The sequence below is a fragment of the Canis aureus genome, chromosome 26, assembly GCF_053574225.1.
Source record: "Canis aureus isolate CA01 chromosome 26, VMU_Caureus_v.1.0, whole genome shotgun sequence".
NCBI classification, from domain to species: domain Eukaryota; kingdom Metazoa; phylum Chordata; class Mammalia; order Carnivora; family Canidae; genus Canis; species Canis aureus.
The window spans coordinates 51,436,623-51,459,321 of record NC_135636.1 but is presented as its reverse complement, the minus strand read 5'-3'; the positions used below and the strand labels follow the sequence as shown (position 1 = coordinate 51,459,321).

General features: G+C 57.5%; 1 protein-coding gene across 4 annotated transcripts in view; it reads right to left on the bottom strand.

Moving 5' to 3' along the window:
* CDH4 (cadherin 4) overlaps positions 1 to 22,699 on the bottom strand; it is a 508,943-nt gene that overhangs the window by 112,831 nt on the left and 373,413 nt on the right. For all 4 annotated transcript variants that reach the window (XM_077873791.1, XM_077873793.1, XM_077873792.1 and 1 more), the window contains one exon: positions 19,948 to 20,174. In XM_077873791.1, the coding sequence (XP_077729917.1) occupies positions 19,948 to 20,174 (227 nt within the window). The remainder of the gene's footprint in view (positions 1 to 19,947; positions 20,175 to 22,699) is intronic.

Here is a 22,699-nt window from a genome sequence, read left to right as displayed (position 1 = left end):
CCAGGATCTGGAGAAATGCCTCGAAAATAATGGTAAGTGGAGAATGGCACCAAAGTGTACACATAGCCATACCCCCCCCCCCCTTTGTAAGGACAGAAAAAAGATCGAAAGGAAATACATGAAAATGTCAACTCTGGTTTTCTCTGATCACCAGTGAGCTTTATGCTGTTTTATTTTACTTTACTTTTTTACCGTCCTGTGTTTCTGAATGTTACAACATACATGACTTTCTATAATTAAGGGAACCAGCAGACTTCCATGGCCATGCAAGGCACCTGCATGGACCCCATAGACACGCAAGGCACCTGCACTGACCCCACGGCCATGTACGGCACCTGCATGGATCCCAGGGACACTATGGCACCTGCACTGACCTCACGGACATGCGGCCCATCAGGGCTCACACGACAACAAGAGGCCTGGATGGGGACAGCCCATGGCACCTGGCCACAGTCTACTCCACACCAACCGCAGCGGTTCCCTCCTTGGCCTGAGCTCGGGGTCCCTCCAGCAAGGTGGCCCCAGGTGGGCTTACTATTGCCCTCCGTGGGCACAGAACCTTGCCCACTCCTTCTGGCAAAAAAGCTGAATAGAAGCACGTTAAATACAGAGAAAACCGCCTAGTTGATGAAAAAAAATAAGACCTCCTATCTGCTCCCCAGTGCCCGAATCAATGGGAAAACCCACCCAGACAAGCTCCTGGAAGGAGGGACCCCCACGGGGACTTTCTGCACCAGGGTCCCAGCTGGTGCGGCCTTGAGTCTCTGCAGTAAAAGGCATCTGTGGCATCTAAACCCCAATGCCTCTCACAGGCCGCCCCAGCCTGCGTCACAAAGCAGCCACGCGAGGGGAGCCAGCCCGTGGCCCCGACGTCTACGGAAGGGGACATGACACCCACTCCTGTTCAAGTCAGGCTGCAGGTACTGGGACTCCTCTTCAGGGTCTAATGGTGACACAGCAATGGGGTCACATCTCTAGGTTCCTCGATGGGCTTCACGGAACTACATTTAGGACAGTCCTGGCCGCACGCTGTCCCCCCACTGCCAGCGAGGGGATGACCGCCTTCCCCGCCCCGGGGCACTGGGCGCTCCACACGGCCTCTGCCTACACCCCTCTCGCTGATGCCTCAGGAGGCTTCCGAAGGTCACGCAGCTCCGGGGGCAGAGGCAGGGATCTGAATGCCGGGAGTCAGACCTCAGGGCCGGAGCACCTGGCTGAGCACCACCCCTCACTGCTGGGTCTTTGCCTGTGACATCACACCCCCCTTTACCTGTCCTCAAGTTAGGCGTGGGGAGGGCTGGGCACAATGAGCATTACCGTTGGGAGGTGAGAGTGCGGCCTGCAGGCTGGATGAGGGAGCCTCCAGGAGACGGATGTGGGCTGCTATCCCGGCCCGGGGCTCCCCACCCACAGGTAGGTAGTTCACCTGTCCCCAGGTACCCGGCCCAGGAGAAGGGCTGGGGTAGTGTGTGCCTGAGGGCAGCCAGCCGGACTTGGGGACCTTGCACGAGATGCCAGGAGCCCCCGCCACAAGCACAGCCTCAGGGAGGGGGTACTGGTCACCTGTGGCTTCCCCGATGCCCCCCCAGAGGGGGTGCGGACACACAGGTCTGCCCCCAACCCTGACCCTGACCCGGTAATGCTCCGGCGCCAGCAGACGCTCACCTGCGCTCCCAGCATTCCAGGCTCAGGACCCTAAAGCGTTCTCATTAAGCCATTTTTGTTTTTTGCTTTATCTTCATTTGCTTCGGATGAGCCTGCGCGGCGTTAATTTCCCTAGTGTTGCTTAAATAAATTGCACATATTTGCCACTATTTTAAAGCTGTGAGACACATGTAATAACAAAATCTGGTGAAAATCAGTGCCAGAGCCGTGCAGCCTCGGCCTGCAAGAGGCACCCGCTTCTCTGGTGGAGAAATGTCCGTGCGGGTCATCGGTTACGGCGATGGAGCGAGCACGTCGCTCTGGACACGCAGCAGCGCCAGGCCCACTCTGCGCGCGGCGCCCGACGCGGATGCGCGATGACACGAGTTCTCAGCCCTGCGTGCGTTACTTGCAGGTGCTCCGGACTTCCTGAGGGACGACACCTGCTGAATTCCCCAGGCGTCCCTGAATGTTGCAGAGTTGAGGGTGGCTGAGTGTTGGCTAATGATACGAACCTGACCTCTGTGCCCCGTTGCTAACACGTACGTGTGTGCACACAGGGATGTACAGGTGGGCACACATGCATGCATGTGTGCAGGAGTGTAGTGTCTGCACATCTCTGTGCATGTTCATAACATGCCACACTTTTCTCAAAACCGAAAGCCCGGCACCGTGACGGGCTAGCCAAAGCCCATCACTGGCTCACCCTAGACGGCTTCATCCAGGCCAGAGGCCTCATTCTTGGTGGGAGTCGGGGGGCTCCTGGCTGCTGGACTGGCCTTTGGGGCCAAGCGAGCTCACAGCTGCAGAACTACAGGGCAGGGAGCCCTGAGGCGGGCACCTGGTCCCGCCATCCTCTTCCTGGACATCCGGGAAGATGTGGTTAAGAGGTCACCCTCCTGGAGCTGTGGACACGAGGATGCTGCATGGAGCCCCCAACCTGAGCACGGCCAGATCTGGGCTCTGCGCCCATAACCACCCCTCGTCCTGTGCTTCGGGGTCAAGGACTGGCCATGCCGTCCACACGGAGGCCGGGCTGCCACCCGGGCTGTGCCCTGCTCCTGACCCCCGCCTGCTTGCCACTGGATGCACTCCTCGTCGGTGCCCTTATGGCCTGCCGGGGCTCAGGTCTCGTTTCCCATCTTCCACCAGCCTCCCCACTGGACTCCCTGGCCCACGCATGTCCCCTGGGAAGCCCTGGGCACACGGCAGCTGGAACAAGCCTCCCAGAGCGTGGCCTGTGCCCTCAGGTCCTGGGATGGGTCGGCTCGGGCACCAGGCCTGAGGACCTCCACGTCCCCCTGTCCCTGCCCAGGGAGGGCACCTCCCGCCCTGCCCTGGGGGCCGAGGCCTCCTTCTGGCCGCCCACTCGGCGCAGGGCACGCACAGTGGGCAGACTTAAATGCGGGGTTGCACACATTTCCTGAGCACCAGAAATCAAGGGACCCTCAGGCTCTGCCCTCAAAAGTGCTCGTGTGGAGTGGCCGGCCAGGAGTCCAAGGGCAGTGAAGACGGGGGCACAGGGCAGCCAGTGGCCGGGGTATCCTCTGCTTTACTCTTCAGGACGGCCGCTGTTCCGTGGGGCAGCGACCAGCACCGAGCCAGGACCAGGCAGGGTTCAAACCAGCAGCCAGTTACATGCCATTCAATCCGTCTGGGACGGGCGACACGCTTCATGGGGTATTTACACCTGGGCAGGGTACTGAGGGGTGAAGAGGAGCTTGTCGGGGGTGGGTTGGGGGACGAGGCTGGGAAGGAGTGGCCAGGAAGGGGCGACGTGGAAGCAGGACAGCATGGGTGCCTCCAGAACCCGTATTAAACTAAAGGGACGTTTGGGGCCTAGAAGAAGAGGGGGAGCATCCCAGGCTCCCCGGTGGGCAGAGCTGGTCTGACACAGGCTGCTCTTTACTGGCCTGGTGAGGCTTGTTTTGCCCCCCGCACCCCCAAGCCGTGGCTCCTCTGTGTGGAGCGAGGAGACCCTTATGGGGAGGTAGCGGGGGTGATGTTGGGGCACTGGGCAGATGGTCGGGGGTTTCAGCCCCATTTCCGGTTCACAGTGGGGAGAAACTCGAGAAGAGTCACCCTGGAGGGGGTCCTGCAGGCTGGACAACCAGGGGTGCAGAGGGAAGGGGTCGGGGGCTTTTGCCAGGACACCAGGGGGTGGTGGCCTGGCCTAGAATGAGCCCCAGGTGTTCAGAGGGACGGGGGGCTTCGGGGTGTCCTACAGCCTCATAGCTCAGGTGAGGGAACTGAGGCACAAGGAGGAAGGAATTTGCCTGGCTGGTGGGGGAGGGGTTAGCCAGGGGTGGTGCAGGGGGAGGTGCTCCCCGGGAGGAGACGTGGGTTCCCTCCTGGATGCTCGAGGCAGGGTTAGCTGTCCCCTGGGATGGGCCCCCCTCCGGCCATGGGCAGACAGCCGGGATTCCACCCTGGCGGCTGCACCGGGTGTCCCCCCGGCCGTGGTGGCCTCCCCCCAAGAAGGGCAGGGCACTACCTGGGGCTGCAGGAGGGATGGGCTCGCTGTCCTGGACTAGGGAGCAATGGGGTGGGAGGGGTTCCCACCAGTCCCCCCACAACCTCGGGCTCAGGTGTCTCGGGCCACAAGGGACACCTGCCCCCACCCCACCCTGCCCCACCCCTCTCGTCCCCTCCACACACCCCAGTCGTGCCCTGGGTCAGGGCTGCCCGTGAGCCGGTCCTACCTGGACACACCTGGGTGCCCAGGTACCCCAGACGCAGCCCGCACCGCCCAGTGCACTGACCGGGGGCACTTCCCCAAAGGGGCAGATGAGGGTGTGGAGCGGCCCCCGGTGCAGACCACACGGGCCACTCTCACTTGCAAAGTCCTAGATCTGCTTCTTCAGCAGCTTTTATTTGCAAAGCGTTTCTTGTTTCAGCTGCCTCTCCCTCCGCGGCGCTCCGGGCCGGAGTCACTGCCGACGGTGCTCTGGGACAGCGAATAGCCAGGGGACCTCGTGAGGCCAGGGGCCCAGAGCGGGGGTCCCCAGAGCCGGGGGTCCTAGAGAGGGGATCCCAGAGCCGGGTTCACAGAGCTGGGGTCCCAGAGTGGGGGTTCCAGAGAGGGGATCCCAGAGTGAGGGTCCCAGAGTGGGAGGTCCCAGAGCCGGGTTCACAGAGCTGGGGTCCCCAGAGAGGGGATCCCAGAGTGGGGGTCCCCAGAGTGGGGGTCCCCAGAGTGGGTCCCAGAGCAGAGGTCCCAGAGCCGGGGTCCCAGAGGGTGGTCCCAGAGTGGGGGTCCCAGAGCGGGGGTTCCAGAGAGGGGATCCCAGAGTAGGGGTCCCAGAGCCGGGGTCCCAGAGCCAGGAGCAGGACCTCAGGTGTGCCTCTAACTGTCTCTGGGCCTCAGTCTCCCCGCTCAAGGGGCTGCGTGAGCTCTGGGCATTGGGCGACCTGGACAGCTGGGGTGTGAGCAGTGGGCTGGGGTACCAGCCCGAGGGTCAGCTTCCCCCCACAATTGGGGAGGGTAATCTCACTGCCGGGTGGGAGTCTGGAGTCACCGCATCGAAGGACGTCGACTTCGCAAAGACAAAACGGCATCTGGGGCCTCCCCGGGCTGACGGCTGGTCCCTCTGCAGACAGACCGTCTGTGGCACCTGGGCACCTGCGGGGCCCAGGACAGGTGGCCTTAAGGTCCTTCCGGACTTCTCGTCTGGCCCTGGCAGCTGTCCCCCGGCAGGCTCTCTGGGCCGGGCTCAAGGGCAAGCGTCCCCTCTTCCAGGGATAACGTGGTGAAGCCCCCGCACTGGGCTCGCAGGTTGTTATTTTAGGCAAAGAGTTGGGAGGTGAGGGGCCCGAGGACAGGACGACGGCGCAGCAATGACGACAGCCCTCCGGCTCACCGAGACCGAGGCCGCGGTTCACGGGCAAGCTGTGGAAGAAGCCGCGAGTCCACCGCCGGCCCCTGCCGGTCCGAACCTGCACCCCACAGCCATCTGCGGGCGCTGCCCCCGCGGCCCCCGCTCGGCACATTATTTTCGTCGGCTCCCGGCAGCTCTGTGCCGCCCGGTCTTGCTCTCCCTGTACCAGAGGATTGTTCTGTGTGTCTGATTATGAGTGTAATTGAGTGTGACTTCCAGGTGAGGTCTTCAGGGACGCCACAGATGAGGAAGAAGCCGGGTCATTTCCCTCCATCATCAATTCACCAGGGAAAGATGAATAATGCAAAACTGACCCGAGGCAGGATTTAAATTATCGCCTTTTTTTTTTTTTTTTTGGAAAAAAGCGGGGGGGGGGGTGGTGGTGGAAGAAAAATAGTGTCGGGAAGGCTATGATCATACGCACCTCCTCCCATCTACATGCAAAAAGTTCTAATTCATCATATTTTCTATTATCTAACTGTTCACCTGTAAGGGACACAGAGTTATTAAGAGCCAAGTGTGAGCACTGGCTGTTAAATGGGCTGACTTGTCAAGCATCAGAGGTGAAGGTAAATAGGAAGCATAAATAATCAGAGGCCACGGAGCTCGGGTGGCTTCCCTCGGGCCCTTCCTGCCATCTTGGTCGGGGGTGGGCATCTGCTGCTTCCTGGGTGACTATGTCCCTATTTCCTCGTGATAGGGATGCAGGCGACAGGTCCCGCTGCACCCCTTCCTGACCCAACGTATCAGGTGCTGTGGAGCAGGGAGGGGGGAGGCCCAGCCCCAGTCCACCCGCATGGTGGACAGGCTCCAGGGGGTTGGAGCCAAGCACCTGCTCTAGAAATGCCTCCCAGGTGCAAAGGGACCGAGAAGAAGGGCAGAGCCTGGGCAAGGCCAAGTGAAGAGTGTCGCGGGCCAAGGTAGGGGCAGCCCCGTGGAAACCCAGGGGTGGGAGCAGAGGGGGAGCAGAGGGAGGGCAGAAGGGGGGCAGAGGGGGGCAGAGGGAGGGGGGTGCAGAGGGGGCGGGAGCAAGAAGGGGGGCGGGAGCGGCACCAGGCTCCCAGCACAGTCATTAGACCAGGGACACTTGGCGCTTCTGCAAAGCGCGGTGGGTAAAGGGAGTCGGCTATCCTCCGGGGAGTGGGGATGGGGTGGGATGCTCAGAGTCGCCCTCTCAGCAGACGCAACTAATATGGAAACTGCCTCAAGATGCCCACGTGCCAGACCCCAAGGGGTGCATTTCTAAGGTGTGCCCAGCAGCCCTGACCCCCCAAAGATGTCACAGATGACAGCCTGACGCCCCGACAGGCCCTCCCCGCCATCCTCAGGTCCGGGGCTGACCTGCTGGACGCTTCCTTCCTTAGCCTCTCAAATTCCTTCCACTTTTGAGAAAGTGGCCTGGACCCGAATCCATCTGATTTGATAAAAGAATCTATGGAAAAATCTCCACTTTGTTCCCGGTGGGACATGCCACGCGGGCACCGTGTCTGCTGATGCTCAAGGCTTCTCCTTCACCACGGGGCTCCGGGTGGGCTTCACATGTGCACCCAGGCCCCTCCCCTCGGCGTCCCTGGGGGGCCGACTCCCGCGACCGGCACTGCAGGCCTGCGGACCCCGATGCCCGGACACGGCTTCCTCGGGCGGGCGCCGGGCAGACGATGAGGAAGGGCTGGGGGCGGGAGAGGGCGACGCTGGGCTCTAACCTCCCTGGGCCTGTTCTCCCGCCTTCCGGGCCGGGCGGTGCACACCCTTCTCTGTGCGGTCAGTGCGCGGCTGAGCGCCGGCCTCCCCGCACGGGGGGATCTGCGCTTGGAGGACGGAAGGTTCTGGGGGCCCTGGGAGGCCACAAGCTTCGTTTTCTCCACTCCCACGAATAAAGCAGCCCTTCTCCCCCGCTCCCCGTCCTTCGTGACACCGAGCAGGTGCCAGTGAATGCAGCCGGTACCTCGTTCCTTTAGCCTCCCTGCCGGGTCCCGCCCGGGCTCGGAGGCACCTGTGATTCACACGCGCACAGTGACCACTGACCTGTGTCCATCGTCCCACCTGCCCGTTCCTGAACGGCCCTAACAGCTGGGGAAGTAAGTGGCCCATCTCAGACGCAAAAACACGACGAAGGGCCTGGTGCTCAAAGATCACTGATGGCACAGGGGTCTGTGGTCAGGGGGACGTGCGGGAGGCCACGGCCCTCGTGCACTGTGACCTGACCGAGGTGGTCGGTCGTGCTTTATTCCCCGAACACGGGTGTCACTTATGCCTCTCCTCTGTCTCCTCCTGTTTCCACTGCTTCCTTACGGCTTTGGGTGACACGTGCTTCCGTAAAGGAAATACCGCCTCCTCTACCCCCCATGTCAAACCTGGTGCTGATTTTCACTGAAGATAATCAGAATCTTAAAAACAAAAGAAGCACTAAAGTCTGTCCTGATAGTTCATTTCTCTGCCTCCTACTCCCCTTTCAATATGCATTTGAAAAATGGTACATTTTGTTTGCCTGCAAGCATGTATATTTAAAATATTTAACTAGGCTGCTATCTGCAGCCTTCTGGCTGGTTTCCATGGCAGCTAAGGACGGACAGAGTAAAATGGTATTTAACAAACACAAAATAAAACAACGGGGAAACATCTCTGTTCCTCAGCAAATAGAACATGCGAGCCGTTCTAAATAAACATTTGCATGAGTTTGGTTCTGAGAGGCGCCGAGCGGATTTTCCGACGTGCGCATGGCCCCTGAGCAGATGGACGCAGGTGTGATCTTCCCCCCACAGCACTACGCTATTTCTGACTCCTGATCTCTTCTAGGAAGGGCAGGCGGGTTTGCAAATTCCCATGGAAATCATTCCTGGCTTGGTTATTCCCTCCTGTATCCCCGTGGGAGAGCGTCTTCGTTGCTCACTCACACCCAGGGCATCGGGGAGGGAGGGGCTGCTGTCGTCCCCGCACACACCTGGGCAGGTGAGGCCCTGGCAGGTGCAGTGACCGGTCACGTCCCCCGAGCTGGCGCACGGCTCCTCTCTGCCCTGCGGCTGGTTAGCGTGAGCGCTCCTGACACCCTGTCCCACCCGGGCCAAGCAGGGGGACCCAGGTCCGGAAACTGAGCCGCCCCCGTGGAAAGACTTCAGTCGGGGCTGCTCAGGCACTTTTACCAGCCGGGGGCTCCTGGTTGGGAAGGTGTCATGCTGTTCCTATTGGCGTCAGAACCACCTTTCTCTTGAATACCTCAAAGGTCACCCCCTGTCCTCCTTCGCCTTCTCTCTCCCCAAAAATGAGGATGCGGTCGGCACAGCACCCAGTGCAGGCAGGGCAGGGTGCACCCTGCAGGGCAGCATGCGTGTGCAGACGGCAGGCTCAGGGGCCGCGGTGAGGCCCAGGATCCAAGCACAGAGGGCAGGACGGGAGACCCCGCCCCATCCCGACGAGCCCCCCCCCCCGTGTGGGTGTGGGTGTGGGTGTGGGTGTGCGTGCACGAGGCTCACACCACGCGTCCAGCCGGGTTGCTCAGCCGTCCAGGCCTCCCCAGCTCACCCAGGACCCCCAGGGCCCCGGCGGTTGAACACCTGTCTCCAGCCCAGGGCCTCTGCGCCTCGGCACTGCCGACATTAGGAACTAGACTGCTCTCCGGGGTGTGGCCTCCTGGGCATTTGCCAGGCGTCCGTGGCCCCCACCTACTTGATGCCAGAAACTCCCCTACCTGCCGCCCCCACCCCCAGTTGTGACAACCCAAAGTGTCTCTAGGCTCCTCTGCACGCCCTGGTGGGGAACTTGCTCGAGAGAATCAAGAAAATCATACTTGTCTAGAAACATTTTAAACGAAACTACTCTTCATTTTACGGGGGGGGGGGGGGGAACAATCGCAGCAAAAAAAAAAAAAAAATTAAATTAAATTAAATTAGCAAGTTAAGCCACACTGTGTTACTTTTTTCCCGGAGTTGTTAGCGGTGGAACCAAATGAATCTTTCACATTGGTGTCAATTAGTGAGAAATATCGTCAGTTTTGTCAGCGTTGATGGCTCTGGAAGGCTTCAAAGAGGACGTGATCAGGGTCGGCCTGAGAGCCTTAACTCAACCAGACTTCCAGTCTCATTTCCTTCCGGAAGGCGCCCCGGGGATGTTCAGCCCCGTAGTCGGTTCTGCTGTCCACCGAGGACGTGGGGCCCGCAGGATGGGCTCCAGGCCGCGTGTACGCCAGGTGGCGGGGCTCAGGCTCACAGGTGACCTCGCTGGGGCTTCTTCTCAAAGCAGAAGCGCCCACGACCGCCTCTCTGTTGTTTCCAGAAACATCTTCAGGAACAAGAAGGATTTTATACTTCACCAAACATCCGGTGGGAGCCACGGCCTGGAGAGAACCACCAACCTGTGTGCGTCTGGACACACCTGCTTGATTTTCACCAGAAACACCTACCGGAGGGCAGCCTGCACCCACGCTGCCTCACTCGCGTGCATGCACACGCACACGCCAGCCCCCATCAGGGGCTACAGGCCCCGGGGGTGGGTGAGCAACAGCCCAAGGGCACAAGCACGTCTGCAGTGCTCACAGCTCTCGTGCACACACGCACCCGTGCCGTCTCCGCTCACTACGCGCCCAGGAGGCTGCATGCAGAGAAGTGTCCTCCGGCGCTGGCCGCCCGGCCCCCCAGGCCCAGACTCGGATGGGCTGAGACGGGATCTCGCCCAAGGACGGGAGAGGCCGGGCTGGAGGTGGCCTCTGTCTTCTCTCATGCTTTAGGCCTTGGCTCCTAATGTCGCCTTTCTGACCCTGGACACGGCGGCAGCCTCTGCCCCCTGCTCAGGGCCCGCTCCCAGTTCCCGGGGTATGGGGACACAGAGGCTGCCGCAGGGCGCGTCGGGCAGGGACACAGCCGTGCTCGGTCGTCACTCCCCCAGGGAACCAAGAGAGGGACTTGGGAGCTTTCTGACCCAGGGGACCCCAGAATCCTCTGAGGGTGCCCTGCCCATCATGTCCACCTCGAGATCGTGCTCCTGGAGACTGCAGGGACCCGTGCGGCCTGTCTGCCCCGGCTGACATGCCGGAAGCTTCCTTGCCTGGCAGCGACGCTCGTCCTCGTCCCTTTGGTCTCCGCCCGGGTGCCAAGCATCAGCGAGCTGCCGCTCCTGCCTGACTCGGCTCCCGCCCGGCCGGTCTCACTGGGACAGTGCCGGCCAGAGTCGTGAGGCCCCCCGGGCTGTGCCGGTGACCCGTCACCTCCGCCCCGCAAGAGGGCGGGCGGGTCAACCCCGGCACCCGGGTGTGCGGGGCCCTTTGCAGCCTGAAATAGTGTCAGCGTTTAGCTTTCCCGCCGGGCACGTCCTGCTCACCCGGGGCCAGGAGAGGACAGTCGGGTGGACGCGTCGCCCGAGGGCCGTTCTCCAAAACCGTAGACAAGGAAGCCAAGAGGCCCCTCCGACCAGGTACAACCACCACTCACACCCTGCGCGCCAACAGTTAACAGCCGCCGTGAGTTTGAGGAGTTCCGCTCATCCCTGGGGACCCAGCGGTGTGGGGGTGCGGGGCTGCGGGGCCCTGACGTGCAGGGATATAGGGCTTGTGGGGTGTGGGCAGTCCGGCGTGTGCCTGGAGCAGCCCTGTGGTGGGGGGGGGGGCGAACACGCATTAGGGCTGCAGGAGGCCGCCCCCACGGGGCATGGGCGCGGACACGTCTACACCTCGCCCACGATGGCTGATCGCTCGCACGAGGCCATCCGTCTTCTGGGAAGAGATGAAAGAGCCGTCTTGCCACTGTCTGAAGTCACACACTCCATCCCTCGGGCAGCACCTCTGACCTGGGTGCCTTCCCAAGGCACCACCTTGCGCGGAAAGCCCCACGGGGCCCCTTTCAGTCAAAACCTCTGAATCTGCGGTGTCTGGGTGCAGGCCCAGGCGCACCGGCCCTCCGGTGCTCACTTGGGGGCCTTCCCGCCTCGGCCGGCCTTGCCTGAGGGGTCTCACCTCTCGGGTGGGCAGGTGGACGGCAGGAACGGGTCCTTAGCGGGCCGTCTCCAGCGCACCGTGTCGTGACCCCCCTGGGGGTCCTTGGTGATGGAGGCGACGGGCTCCTGCCTGCTCTCGGGATGGAGGGGTGACGAACTGTGGGCGGGTGCAGACGGACGGCAGGGCCTCGCCATAGGGGTCTTGGCCAGACCTGTTCTTGCTGTCCTGGGGACTGCGTGGCGGCATGCGGGGACCTGGGGGCGTCTGGAGGCCTGGGCGGGACCCCGGCTCGGGACCCACAGCCCACGTTTGGGGGCCTACACGAGGTCTGTCTGCAGTCCGCTCAGCCACAGGCGGGGAGGCCACATGCCTGGTGAGACAGCGTCCTGGGGCCGCTGAGCCAAAGCACCAGAGCCCGGGGCGTGGTGACAGCGGAAGTCTGAGGTCAAGGTGTCGGGGCGGGGGGGGCGGGGGCAGTTCCCTCTGGGGCCGTGGGGAGAGTCCACTCGGGGCCTCTGTCCTCTACTCCGGGGGCCGGCTGGCCGTCTCCACCGTCCTTGGCTGTGGAAGCGTCGCCCTGCTCCCCGACTTCACCTGCGGAGTCCCCCCTGCATGCGTGTCTGTGTCCAGATTTCCCCGCGGTGTCAGCACACCGGCCTGACCTGCGTGTCTGCGAGGCCTTCCGACAAACTCCCCCATTCCGAGTGAGCGCAGGTTAGCACCCCGCAGATGCTCCCCGGGGGACGCTTTCGGCCCGTCCAAGGCGGGGACACAGGAACGCGTGGGGAGACCATGTCCGCCCCGGGGCCGGCCGGGCGTGGGTGCCGCTCGCCTGAGTGTATCTTTCATAAATGCTGACGTGCGCGTTAAGAGCCAGGATTAGTTTCATAAACAACAGTTTCTTTTTTGCAAACTATACCCACAGGTCCCATTGCCACGTTCGAGTGCGAGCGCAGCCCGTCAGCTGACAACCATGCGCGAACCTTTATCTTCAGTATTTACTGTTAGGCCAGAATATTGCTCCGATTCCTCGGGGGCGATCCAGCACTCCTGTGGGAAATATGTGACCTCATTTGCATTTTCTAATTGAATTGCTATCAGCTTTCCTGCAAGACTGCACAAAAAAATGTTATTCCAGATTCCAGCATGGCTGGTATTACCCACAGAAAGGCTGCCTTTGAATAGTTGCTAAGAGAGGAAACAGGAAGGGGAAAACTTGCCAGATTTTTATGGCTCGTCTCACCAGGGAGCTGTCAGTTTTGTCCAGCTCCACCGAGTCGCCCAAAACACCAGGCAGGGAGGCTGCACTTGGAGAAAGAGGATTCACGGAACCGGGAAATTAGGGGGACCCCGCACGCTGGTCCTTGGGGGATGTACTTCAAAGCTCCTTTTGGCAAGAGCTTCCCGGGACTTTCCATCCTGCACACTGCTCCCTTGGAAAGGGTGCTTTCTGTGTCCAGAACCTTTTGCCAGCTGCACCTCTGCTCACTGTGTCCCCATCTGAACTCCCCACCGTCCCCAAACTCAGCCGGGAAGCCCTCAGCATGCATTATAGAAAAAAATTCTGCCCAGAATTGATTTTGGGCGGTGGGGTGGGCTAGGGGTCATTCCACCTTTATTCCTTAAGCATCATCTACTGAAAAGATCGTCCTTCCTCCGTTATCCTAGGTAGGGCCCGGCAAACTTTTTGTTAAGGGGGTCAGATAGTTCAATATTTTAGGCATCACAGGCCAAGAAGTGAAATCAAAGGTATTAATATAGATACTTATACAACCATTTAAAAATATAGAAACCATGCTTAGCTTGCAGGCCATCAAAAGGCGGGTGGCAGGTGGCAGGTCAGATCTGGCCGTGGGCTCTAGTGTACTGACCTTGGCCACAGAGCGCTGCTCTTATAAAAATCAAGCGCCTGCACCATGTGCACTGACGGGGTTTATCAGGCCGTATACGTGAAGCGAGTGAATTCTACTGTGTAAAAGCTACTCCTCCCTGAGGATGATTTTTAAAAAACATGAAATGTTTTTTTCTTTGCTTGCCATTCTGCTCCATTTGTCTATCTGATCACCTTTGCTCCTTAGCCACCCTATTTTATTTTATATTTTATTTTATTTTATTTTTTCATGAGTGACATGGAGAGAGAGGCAGAGACATAGGCAGAGGGAGAAGCAGGCTCCATGCAGGAAGCCCGATGTAGGACTTGATCCCAGGACCCCAGGATCATGCCCTGGGCGGAAGGCAGATGCTCAACCACTGAGTCACCCAGGCGCCCCTAAACCACCCATTTTAATTACTGCAGTTAATGGTTCTCAAATGGGGGAGACTTTAGTCCCTGGAAACATTTTGCAAAGACTGGAGAGAGCTCTGGTGGCAATGGGGGTGTAGGGGTAGGGGCCGGGGATGCTGCTGGGTGGACGTCATACAGCGTGCAGGACCACCCCACCATGGAGGATGGTCTGGCCCGAATGCCAGCAGTGCTGAGGTCAAGAAACTGCTCTGGTTTGCACATAGACCTCACCACGTCCCAAATACCAATCTTCGTGCTGTTATGGGCTATTCTTGGGCCTTTGCATTTTCATTTAAACATTTAAAGTCATCTAGGGGCAGCTGGGTGGCCCAGCTGGTTAAGCATCCAACTCTTGATTTTGGCTCAGGTCATGATCTTGGGGTTGTAGGATCGAGCTCTGCGTCATGCTCAGCGGGGGATCTGCTGGAGATTCTCTCTCTCACTCTCTCTCTCTGACCTCCCCCCCTTCTCTCTCTCTCTCAAATAAATAAATAAATCTTTAAAAAAGGTTAAAGTCATCTCTCTGCCCTTCTATAAACTAGTAGACAAGCAAAACATGCTGTGATTGTCATTCGTGTTGGACCGTTGAGTCTCCAGGGACCTCTGGGTGGAACTGGCGTCACCACGGCACCAAGCTTTCTGAGCTATGAGCAGAAGTTCTGGTTTTCAGGGTCTTTAATTGTTCTCAACAACACGTAAGGGTCTTATAAAGGTTTCGCCAGATTTATTCCTGGCTGTATGATCATTTTAAATGCGATTGTCATTGGCATCCGGCTCAAATTTCATTTTCTAGCTATTTATTCCTGGTGCGTGGAGGTGCAATTGCTTTTGCACCGAGCACTCTTGCTAACTAACCTCACTCACCCAGCCCAACAGGTTCTCGGCACATTATTTCGGGTTCTTGACATTCACAATCCTATAAACTACGCACACCGCCGGGTCTGTTTATTCTGACTCCTTTTCTCCCCTGACCTCAGCGGCTTGAAGCTCTGGCATGTGACATAAGAGCAGCCTCGTGCTATTTCGGATGTCAAGGGAGGCTCCGAGTATCCCCATCGCACCCTGGCGGTGTGCTGCACGCCCTTGACGAGGGTAGGGGTGGTCCCTTCTTTTCCTAATTTGCTGAATATTTCATCCTGAATGAAGTTACATTTAACAACCGATATTCAGGTGGTCACGTGGTGTCTGCCCCTTATTTTGTGTTGAATCACAGGTATCCGCTTCCAGGAGTTAGAGCAGTCTTCTGCTCTCGGAACGGACCCGTGCAGCCACGGTTTGTCCTTTGCAGACACGGGTGCACTTGAGCTTGTTAGTATTTTGCTCGGGTGTTGTTTTCATCGATTTAAGAGCAGCCTGGTGCACGGCAACCCGCTCCCCTCCTGCCCCTTCGGAGTTCTCGCCGGTTCTGGCTGGGCGCCTGTTCGCCTCTCTGGACAAGTTTCTCGGGATGAGCTTTAAGTCCTCCCTACAGTTGGGGTAGCGCTTCACGCGTGGCCGTGGCCGTGGGGCGCGGGTCTGAATTGAAAGGTGTTCGTGATAACGGAACAGTTGAGGTTTTCTGCTCCTGTTGGTCTTGGTGAGCGGCATATTCCCAGAACCTTGTCACTTCGGGTATGTTCCCAAGTGCGTCGGCATTGACCGTCCGCCACGCACGGCAACCGACCGCGAGGCTGCTCATCACGCCCTGTTGTCCCTTCCGATTCGGATCACGGCGGTTCCTTGCTCCCTCTGATCGGCTCGGGAGTTCAGAGGCTCAGCTGCTGTCCTTGGGAATCCTATGATTTTGATTGAGCGCGCTCTGCTCAGAACACTGTGCACCCTGCATGCGGTTTCCTTCCTGTGAGGCCCGGGCAGGAGGCTCTTCACTCGACTTCCAAATCTACGGGGGCTTTTCGGTTACCTTCCTCCTTCCTTGCTCTGATTCTAAGCCTGAGGCTGGAGATTGAGCCTGCAGCCACGTGTCGCGAAGGTGCTGGGCATCCCTGAAGGTCACGTGTTCGCAGCCGTGCTTGGTTCTGGGTTTCGGAGGGGAGGCCAGACTCATTAAATCTGTGGGCCGAGACTTCGATTTCCTTGCTGGCTCTCCGTCTGCCGGCTCTATCGGGGACTCAGAGGTGTGTGTGCTAATTTTAACCTTTCATGGAATATTTGTTTATTTCTCCTTTTAGTCCTACCAGTTTTTGCCTAAGTATTTTGAAGCTGGATTATCAGGTGCACACAAATTTAGGACTCGTACATTAACAGAATGCCCAGCTCCCCTCTGATGAGAATTGCATGGTGTTTTCCCCGCGTCTTTTTACTCTGAACTTTTCTCCATCTTTACACAAAGCATATTTTTAAAGGCACTTTAAAAAAATATTGCCTAAATCTGCAGACTAGAAGAGGTGAAAACATTTGAACAGGACGTGCACCCAGGAGGCAGGAGGGCTTAGCTCTCCTTTGCACGGTGCTGGGTCATTATTAAGTTACCCGGTGAGAGCATAATGCTTCCTTTGCAATCACGTTAGAGTCCTGTGAGAATCCCATGGGAAAATAAAGACGGTATTATGATAGATATCTTTTTATCACGTTAGTACAAGGCCTTTAGGTCACTCCTCAAGTTCAGATTTACTTATGACTTGAAATGCCATCTACCTTGGCCAGGGCTCCTTGTGCATCTCAAATTGATCGTGTCTACCACTGTGACCTGATGGTGATTTTCCAAGACCTTGTACAGGGGTCTTTGTCTTATCCGAGTAGTGTATTAATTCCATTTCCATCATCTTCCAGGGCATGTGAGCATCCTGGATTCTCTGGCTCCATGATCCTCTGGCTCCATGCATGCTTTCTCGTCTGTCCTGTAGCTTACACCTCACGTAGCATCTCACCCGCCTTGCTCACAATTATTTGTATCTACTTATTCTTTTCATGGCTTTTCACTCTAAGCTTTCATCTCAAAGCGTCCTATTTCTGCCTGAAGAACATAACCTATAGCAGAGTCTCTTGTGGTGGTTCCTGAAGGAGACTTTCACTGGGTAACAAAATCCTGTGTCTGTCACCACCCACCACCTTCTGGTGCCCATCGTCCCTTCACCCCTTCGAGAAGCCAGCTCCCCTATCATCGTTGTGCCTTCCCTGGAGCTGGCTTCTGTTGGATTTCAGATCTTCTGTGTGACTTTGGTGTTCAGACATTTTACCATAAAATGTCTGTTGTGGACTGAATGCATGTGGCCTCAAATTCGTATGCTGGAACTTGTGCCTCAGGGTGATGGTGTCAGGAGGTGCAGCCTTGCAGGGTGATTAGGATCAGAGGAGGTCATGCCAGATGGGATTGGTGCCCATGAGTGACACTCGAGTGTCTGCTTGCTGCCAGGTGAGGATTTAAGACATCAAAGGCAGCAGTCGGCAGGAGGCCCTCTCGGGGACCTGACCACATTGCCACTCTGGTCACAGACTTCCCGCCTCCAGAATTCAAGGAATCCATGCCTGTTGTTTACAAGCTGCCCAGCCTACAGTGTTTCCTTCCAGCAGCCTGAATGTGTGAAGACTGAGCCTAAGTGCAACTTTCTTCATATTATCCCACGTAGAATCCACGGGGCACGTTGAAATGATGCCTGGATGTCTTCTGTCATTATCTTTTCAATTATTACTTTGGCTCCATTTTATCCCCCCCTCATATTCCAAACATACATTTTTGGGGACCTCTTGCTACTTCTCCAGCTTACTCTTCCTTCTGTATTTTCCTTCTCCTTGTCATTTAGCCTGAATATTTCTTCTGACATTTTCTGCTTCACTAAATCTCTCTTCAACTGCATCTAATCTGCACATATATCTACCCATTGAGCTCTTTTGTTTGTTGCATTTTTCCATCTTAAAATTGTGCAATTCCTTTCTACTCTTCTTTAAAAATCTTGTATTCAGTAAGCTTAAACACTGTAAGCATAGATATTATAATTCCTATGTCTGATAACTCCATTACCTGTAGCTACTGTGTGCCCAGTTATTTTCTGCTGAGTGCTAGGCATTGTTTATAAGAGAAGACGGGTATAATTCAAGGCCTAGTGAGGTACTTTCCACTGGAGAAGATTGACATTTGATTCTGGCAGGTGGTCGGGGATGTCAACAGTATGGTATTACATTAAACCATTTATAGAGAGCGACATTATTCAAAGGTTGGCATTGGTCTTTGTAAGGACAAACCAACTAAGTGACTCTGTCTCACACAGACCCTCCTTCCTGTCCCCAGGAACCACCCTGGGGAGGGTCCAGTGGCTGTGATGGGCACAAGACTGAGGGTAGGGACCATGCTGATGGCAGTAGTAAGAGCTGCATCCTTGCAGCAGGGCTCTTGTGAGTCTACAATCTGTATGACACATAACCTCATATAATACCTGTGACAACCCCACTGTTATCCTATTTTCCATATCAGTAAATCTTGGTGTGGTCAAGTGACATGTCCCAAAGCATCAGACAGTAAATTAAAGAAGATTTAATTTAAACTGTAACCCAGGGCAGCCAGGCTGCTTTATGGTGCTGGGCTCAGTCATACCTAGAAAGCCAGTTTTCACTCCTCTCTAGAACACTGATTCTTCCATTCAGCATAGGGGCTGTGGTCCCGTGACTCTGTCCCTAACTGTAAAGTGGGGACAATGAGAGGAGCCACTTACAGATGTTTTGAGAGCCAGAGGGGTGGATACCTCCTAGGACAAGGCCTAGGCAGGGTCCTAAAAAGTCAGGACAAGGAATTCTGAGTTTGAAAGTAAGAAGACACAGGGAGTCATCAGGTGACCTGAAATGAATAGAGAAGGGCTGGGTTGGGCGGGCTGCAGAGACTCTGCCCGCCACCTTTCATGCACGCAGGCATGTGGCCCCACAGTACCCCGCATCTAGACTTGCCAGGATGGCCTGAGTCTGGGATGCAGATTCCTCGCCTCTCCTTTTGCCCCTTGGGTGCTTGTTGGGCCAGCCTGACGTGGGGCTGGAGAGGCACTTGTACTGAGGACTAATTGCAATCACCTTCCAAGAGGATCAGGGGATTAACTGCATCAGAAATCGCTTCATTAACATGCCTAACAAAAGGTGTCATTATGTTTTCAATTAGTACCTTTTATCTGAGGACTTCCACAGGCTTTAAGGACCTCTACCCTCTGCTCTGAGACGCGTATTTTCTCCACTGCAATCAGGGATATAAGCCTTAACACTGGGGGCCAGCCTGTCAGCCCCTGGCCCTGCACCTGAGGGAAGGGGTCCCCCCATGGCCCATGTCCCAGCCACCCCAGGGCCCACCTTGCTCATTGCCTTCTCACCAGCTCGTGGCCCATCATCATCACCCAGGAAAGAATGGAAACCACCATGGGACCCTCCATCTGTCCTAGGGTCTCAGCACCCACATGGAGAGACTCGCAACATACTGCGGCTCTGCTAAGGGAAATGGGCTTTGAGGCCTGGGTCAACATAGCCATGAGGGCACTTGACGTCCTTCCTGGGTGGATCAACTCATTGCCAGAGGGGAAAGCTACCCACCAGAGTCACCACTTTCTCTTCTCTAACCTAAACCACCTCTGTTTTGTTTAAAAACAAGATAACACAAAATACAGGTCCCTGTTCTCCCAAAGGGGATTCCTTGGAAGCCCCGAAGAGGGTTCCCTGATCCGCCGGCTTGGGAAACTTGCAGACTGTCTGCCCCTGCGGTTCATGAGGCACCGTAATTGTGTGAGGCGCTGGGTAAATGTGCAGGAAGGAATCTGACCAACCTGGTCTAACCCTTTGCTTCCCAGGGTCTTTTCGGAGGAATGCCCGGGAATGCTGTAGAAGGCATTGCTTCTCGCGGTGCATTCTCTTTGCTGACCTGATGCACCTCACATCACAGTAATTCTGAGGGTCCCGAGGCCCCCTGTTCGCTGCAAGGTTTTCTGCTTCCCCACGGGCTGACCCCCAGGCAGGGGGCAGTGAGCAGCTGGGACTGGTCATGAGGACAAACAGGGCTGCAATTTCCTGCTAACCTGCCAGCCCCACACCCGAGGCCAAAGCCTCAGGCAGGAGAGGTTACAGAATTTGGGGTGCCCAGGGAGAAACGGGAAAGAACAATTAAGACAGTCAAGATTGTGCATTAAACCGGGGATGGGGCCTCAGGAAGCTGGCAGGTCAGAGGTCCTCTGGGGCCAGCACAGCCCGTTGAGGGTCATGGACCTAAGGGAGGAAGGATCCTCCCCAAACCCCTGCATGTGGTCACATCTTACCTTGTGTGCGGAGCGGGCTGACGAGGGCTGGGCCACCAGCAGCCGCACCATGGCATCCCATCGCCTGGCTGTCTGGCGGTCCCACGCGGTCACGGTGAACGCCACCTGCTCCGAGGGGATCCGCAACTCACGAGTGGCAAAGACCGTCCCATCCGCCTCTACTTTGAAGTCCACGCTGTTGGTCTCATACTGCGTCCCCTTGGTCCCCAGACAGCTGCTGAACGTGACTGCAAGTGGAAAAGGAGACAGGGTCAGGACCGGCCTGTGGGCGAAGGGTGGCGCAGGTGCTCGCGTGGTTGATTTCAGCTGCGGGTTCTTGATCTCCGAAGGAGCAACACGGGGAAAATAACGATTTAACTGATTTTTTGACCTTCAGGTATTGTGTTTTATCTCCCACGTTCAGGGAATTAGTTATTGGCCTTCGCAGAAGGACATAAAAAACCCCGCGGCTGGCTGCTCGGCATCTCCGCATGCCCTCCTCCCCGTCCCCGTATCCCCGAATCCAACCCGAGTCTGTGGGTTGCACGGCGGGTGCACTCTGCTCTGCCTGCAAACGACCCTGGCCCGAGCCCCCGAGCCCCTGCAGGCCTCATGCCCCAATGCCCCCACGGATCTGTTTCCACCCCAAGAAGGTTAAGTGCGTGGAAGGAGCCGGGAAGGCAGCGTTCGGTGTTCCGAGTGGGAATCTGCTGTGCTCTCTGGTGCATTTTATTACTCAAGGACCCAACCTGATGCCCGCAGGCTCTGTCGGGGCAGGCTGGGCGGGACCCGGGGTCATCGAGGGCCTTCCCGGGGACCGGACACGGGGTGGGTCAGGCAGCGGGGTTCCCGACCCTCTGGTGCGTGCAGAGCTTTGCCCCCCGTGCATGAATTAGGCACCGCATCGCCAGCCCCTCCTAATGACTCTGCTGTCCGGCCACTTGCAACCCCTGGGCTGGGAAAGACACCTCAGGAGCCGCGAGCTCACCGGGACCACATCAGTGTGTTTTTGACACAAGTGCTTTTGCAGCTGTCGCCAACGCCACGGTAAAATGAGAAGGCGCCAGCAGCCGGTGTCACATTCCGCTGATAGAAACGATAGATAAAGTTACCTAGTATTTATAAAAGTGTGGGTATCTCAGCAATTACGGTGGGAGGATTGCTTTTTTAAGCAATTTCACTGTCACAGCTTACATGATTTAATTACTATTTATTCCAGAAACTAAAAAAAGTGCTTCACTGTTACATTTGATGAAGTGTTTTTTTCCCCTGTGTTCACCTTTTATTGTTGCTTGCCTTGAAATAATAAACGACGCGTACGTCCCGCATCTCACATACTTCACTGCAGGCGTCTCCCGGTTACCAGCGCCTCCCACTCGAGGGTTTGGTGTAGAAATGTTTTCAAACGTGAGGACGCTCGGCGTTTCCGCCCTGTCCGGCCTGAGAGGAGGGAGCGCCACTCCCTGCCCCCCGCCCCCACCGCGTGCACAGACCCGGTCCTCGGACACTGAGGGCACCTGGGGCTCGGGCGGGTCGAGGTTCCCTGGAAATACACCCCCCGCCGACGAGGGAATAATTGCATTTCCTTTCAAGTGACAAGAAAATCCCACGCTGCTCTCACTGTACGACTCGCCCCGACGGCAAGCGAATTAAAATCAGCAACAAACTGAGCAGATCAATCATTCCTGACACCTAACTGTCACGGAGAAAGATAAACACGACGGTTTGGGGGATGTTGGGAGATGAGCACAAAATACATAAATAAGCTCCTTTGTTGTCTAACCGCAAATTTCTAGTAACACTAACGGCCTTGGACAGCGGCGGGAGGGCTTGCGTCCCATGAAGATTAAACGTAGACGCCGCCGTAGTCACAGGGTTTGGTGACGTCTGAGGAGGCGGTGGTGTGGCCCCGGCAGGGAAGGTGCGGCGCCGTCCACAGGGACCCTCAGATGACGCACATCCCAGGGGGCGGGGGACACCTGCCAGGACAGCGGGGATGGTGCCATCGAACGTGCGATGACGCCCAACCTGTCACCAATCACGCCCTTGGGGTAAAGCGAGCGCTTCCCCACACGGGTGTCCACAAGACCTTCGCGGGCTTTAAAAGTCGGCGTCCGGGCAGCCCGGGTGGCTCCGCGGTTTAGTGCCGCCTTCAGCCCGGGGCCTGATCCTGGAGACCCGGGATCGAGTCCCGCATCGGGCTCCCTGCACGGAACCTGCTTCTCTCTCTGCCTGTGTCTCTGCCTCTCTCTCTCTCTTTCTCTCTCTCTCTGTGTCTCTCATGAATAAATAAAGAAAATCTTAAAAAAAAAAAAAAAAGTCGGCGTCTTTCCATTCTGAAAGGCAGGGACCTGGCCAGACCCAACGGGGTAGGCCCTGGGGAGGCCGCCTCTCCCCCTGGGGACCCGTTTGGACACATGAGAAGCCCCATGGCCATTTGTCACCTGGCATGTTCTGAGGAAGGGGTCGGCCAACCAACAGGGTGCGTGGGGCCATGCAGGTCTCAGGGTTCTGGGAAGCCGGCTCCGAGCGGCCCAGAGCACCTGCTTCTCCTGCCCGGCCTAGGCCAGGGTGCTGTGGGCACCGAGCACCCACGAGCTCCTGCGCAGGCCAGGCTGGCCCGGGGCCTGAGAACGGCCTCCACCCCGCGTGGGACAGGACCCGGGGCCGCGCGATGGCAGCTGTGGTCAGCTTCCTGGGAAGCAGTGGGACCCCAAGGCCCCGCCGGCCCTGTGCGCCGCCTCTCGCGCTGCATCCCTGCACCTGTCTGGCA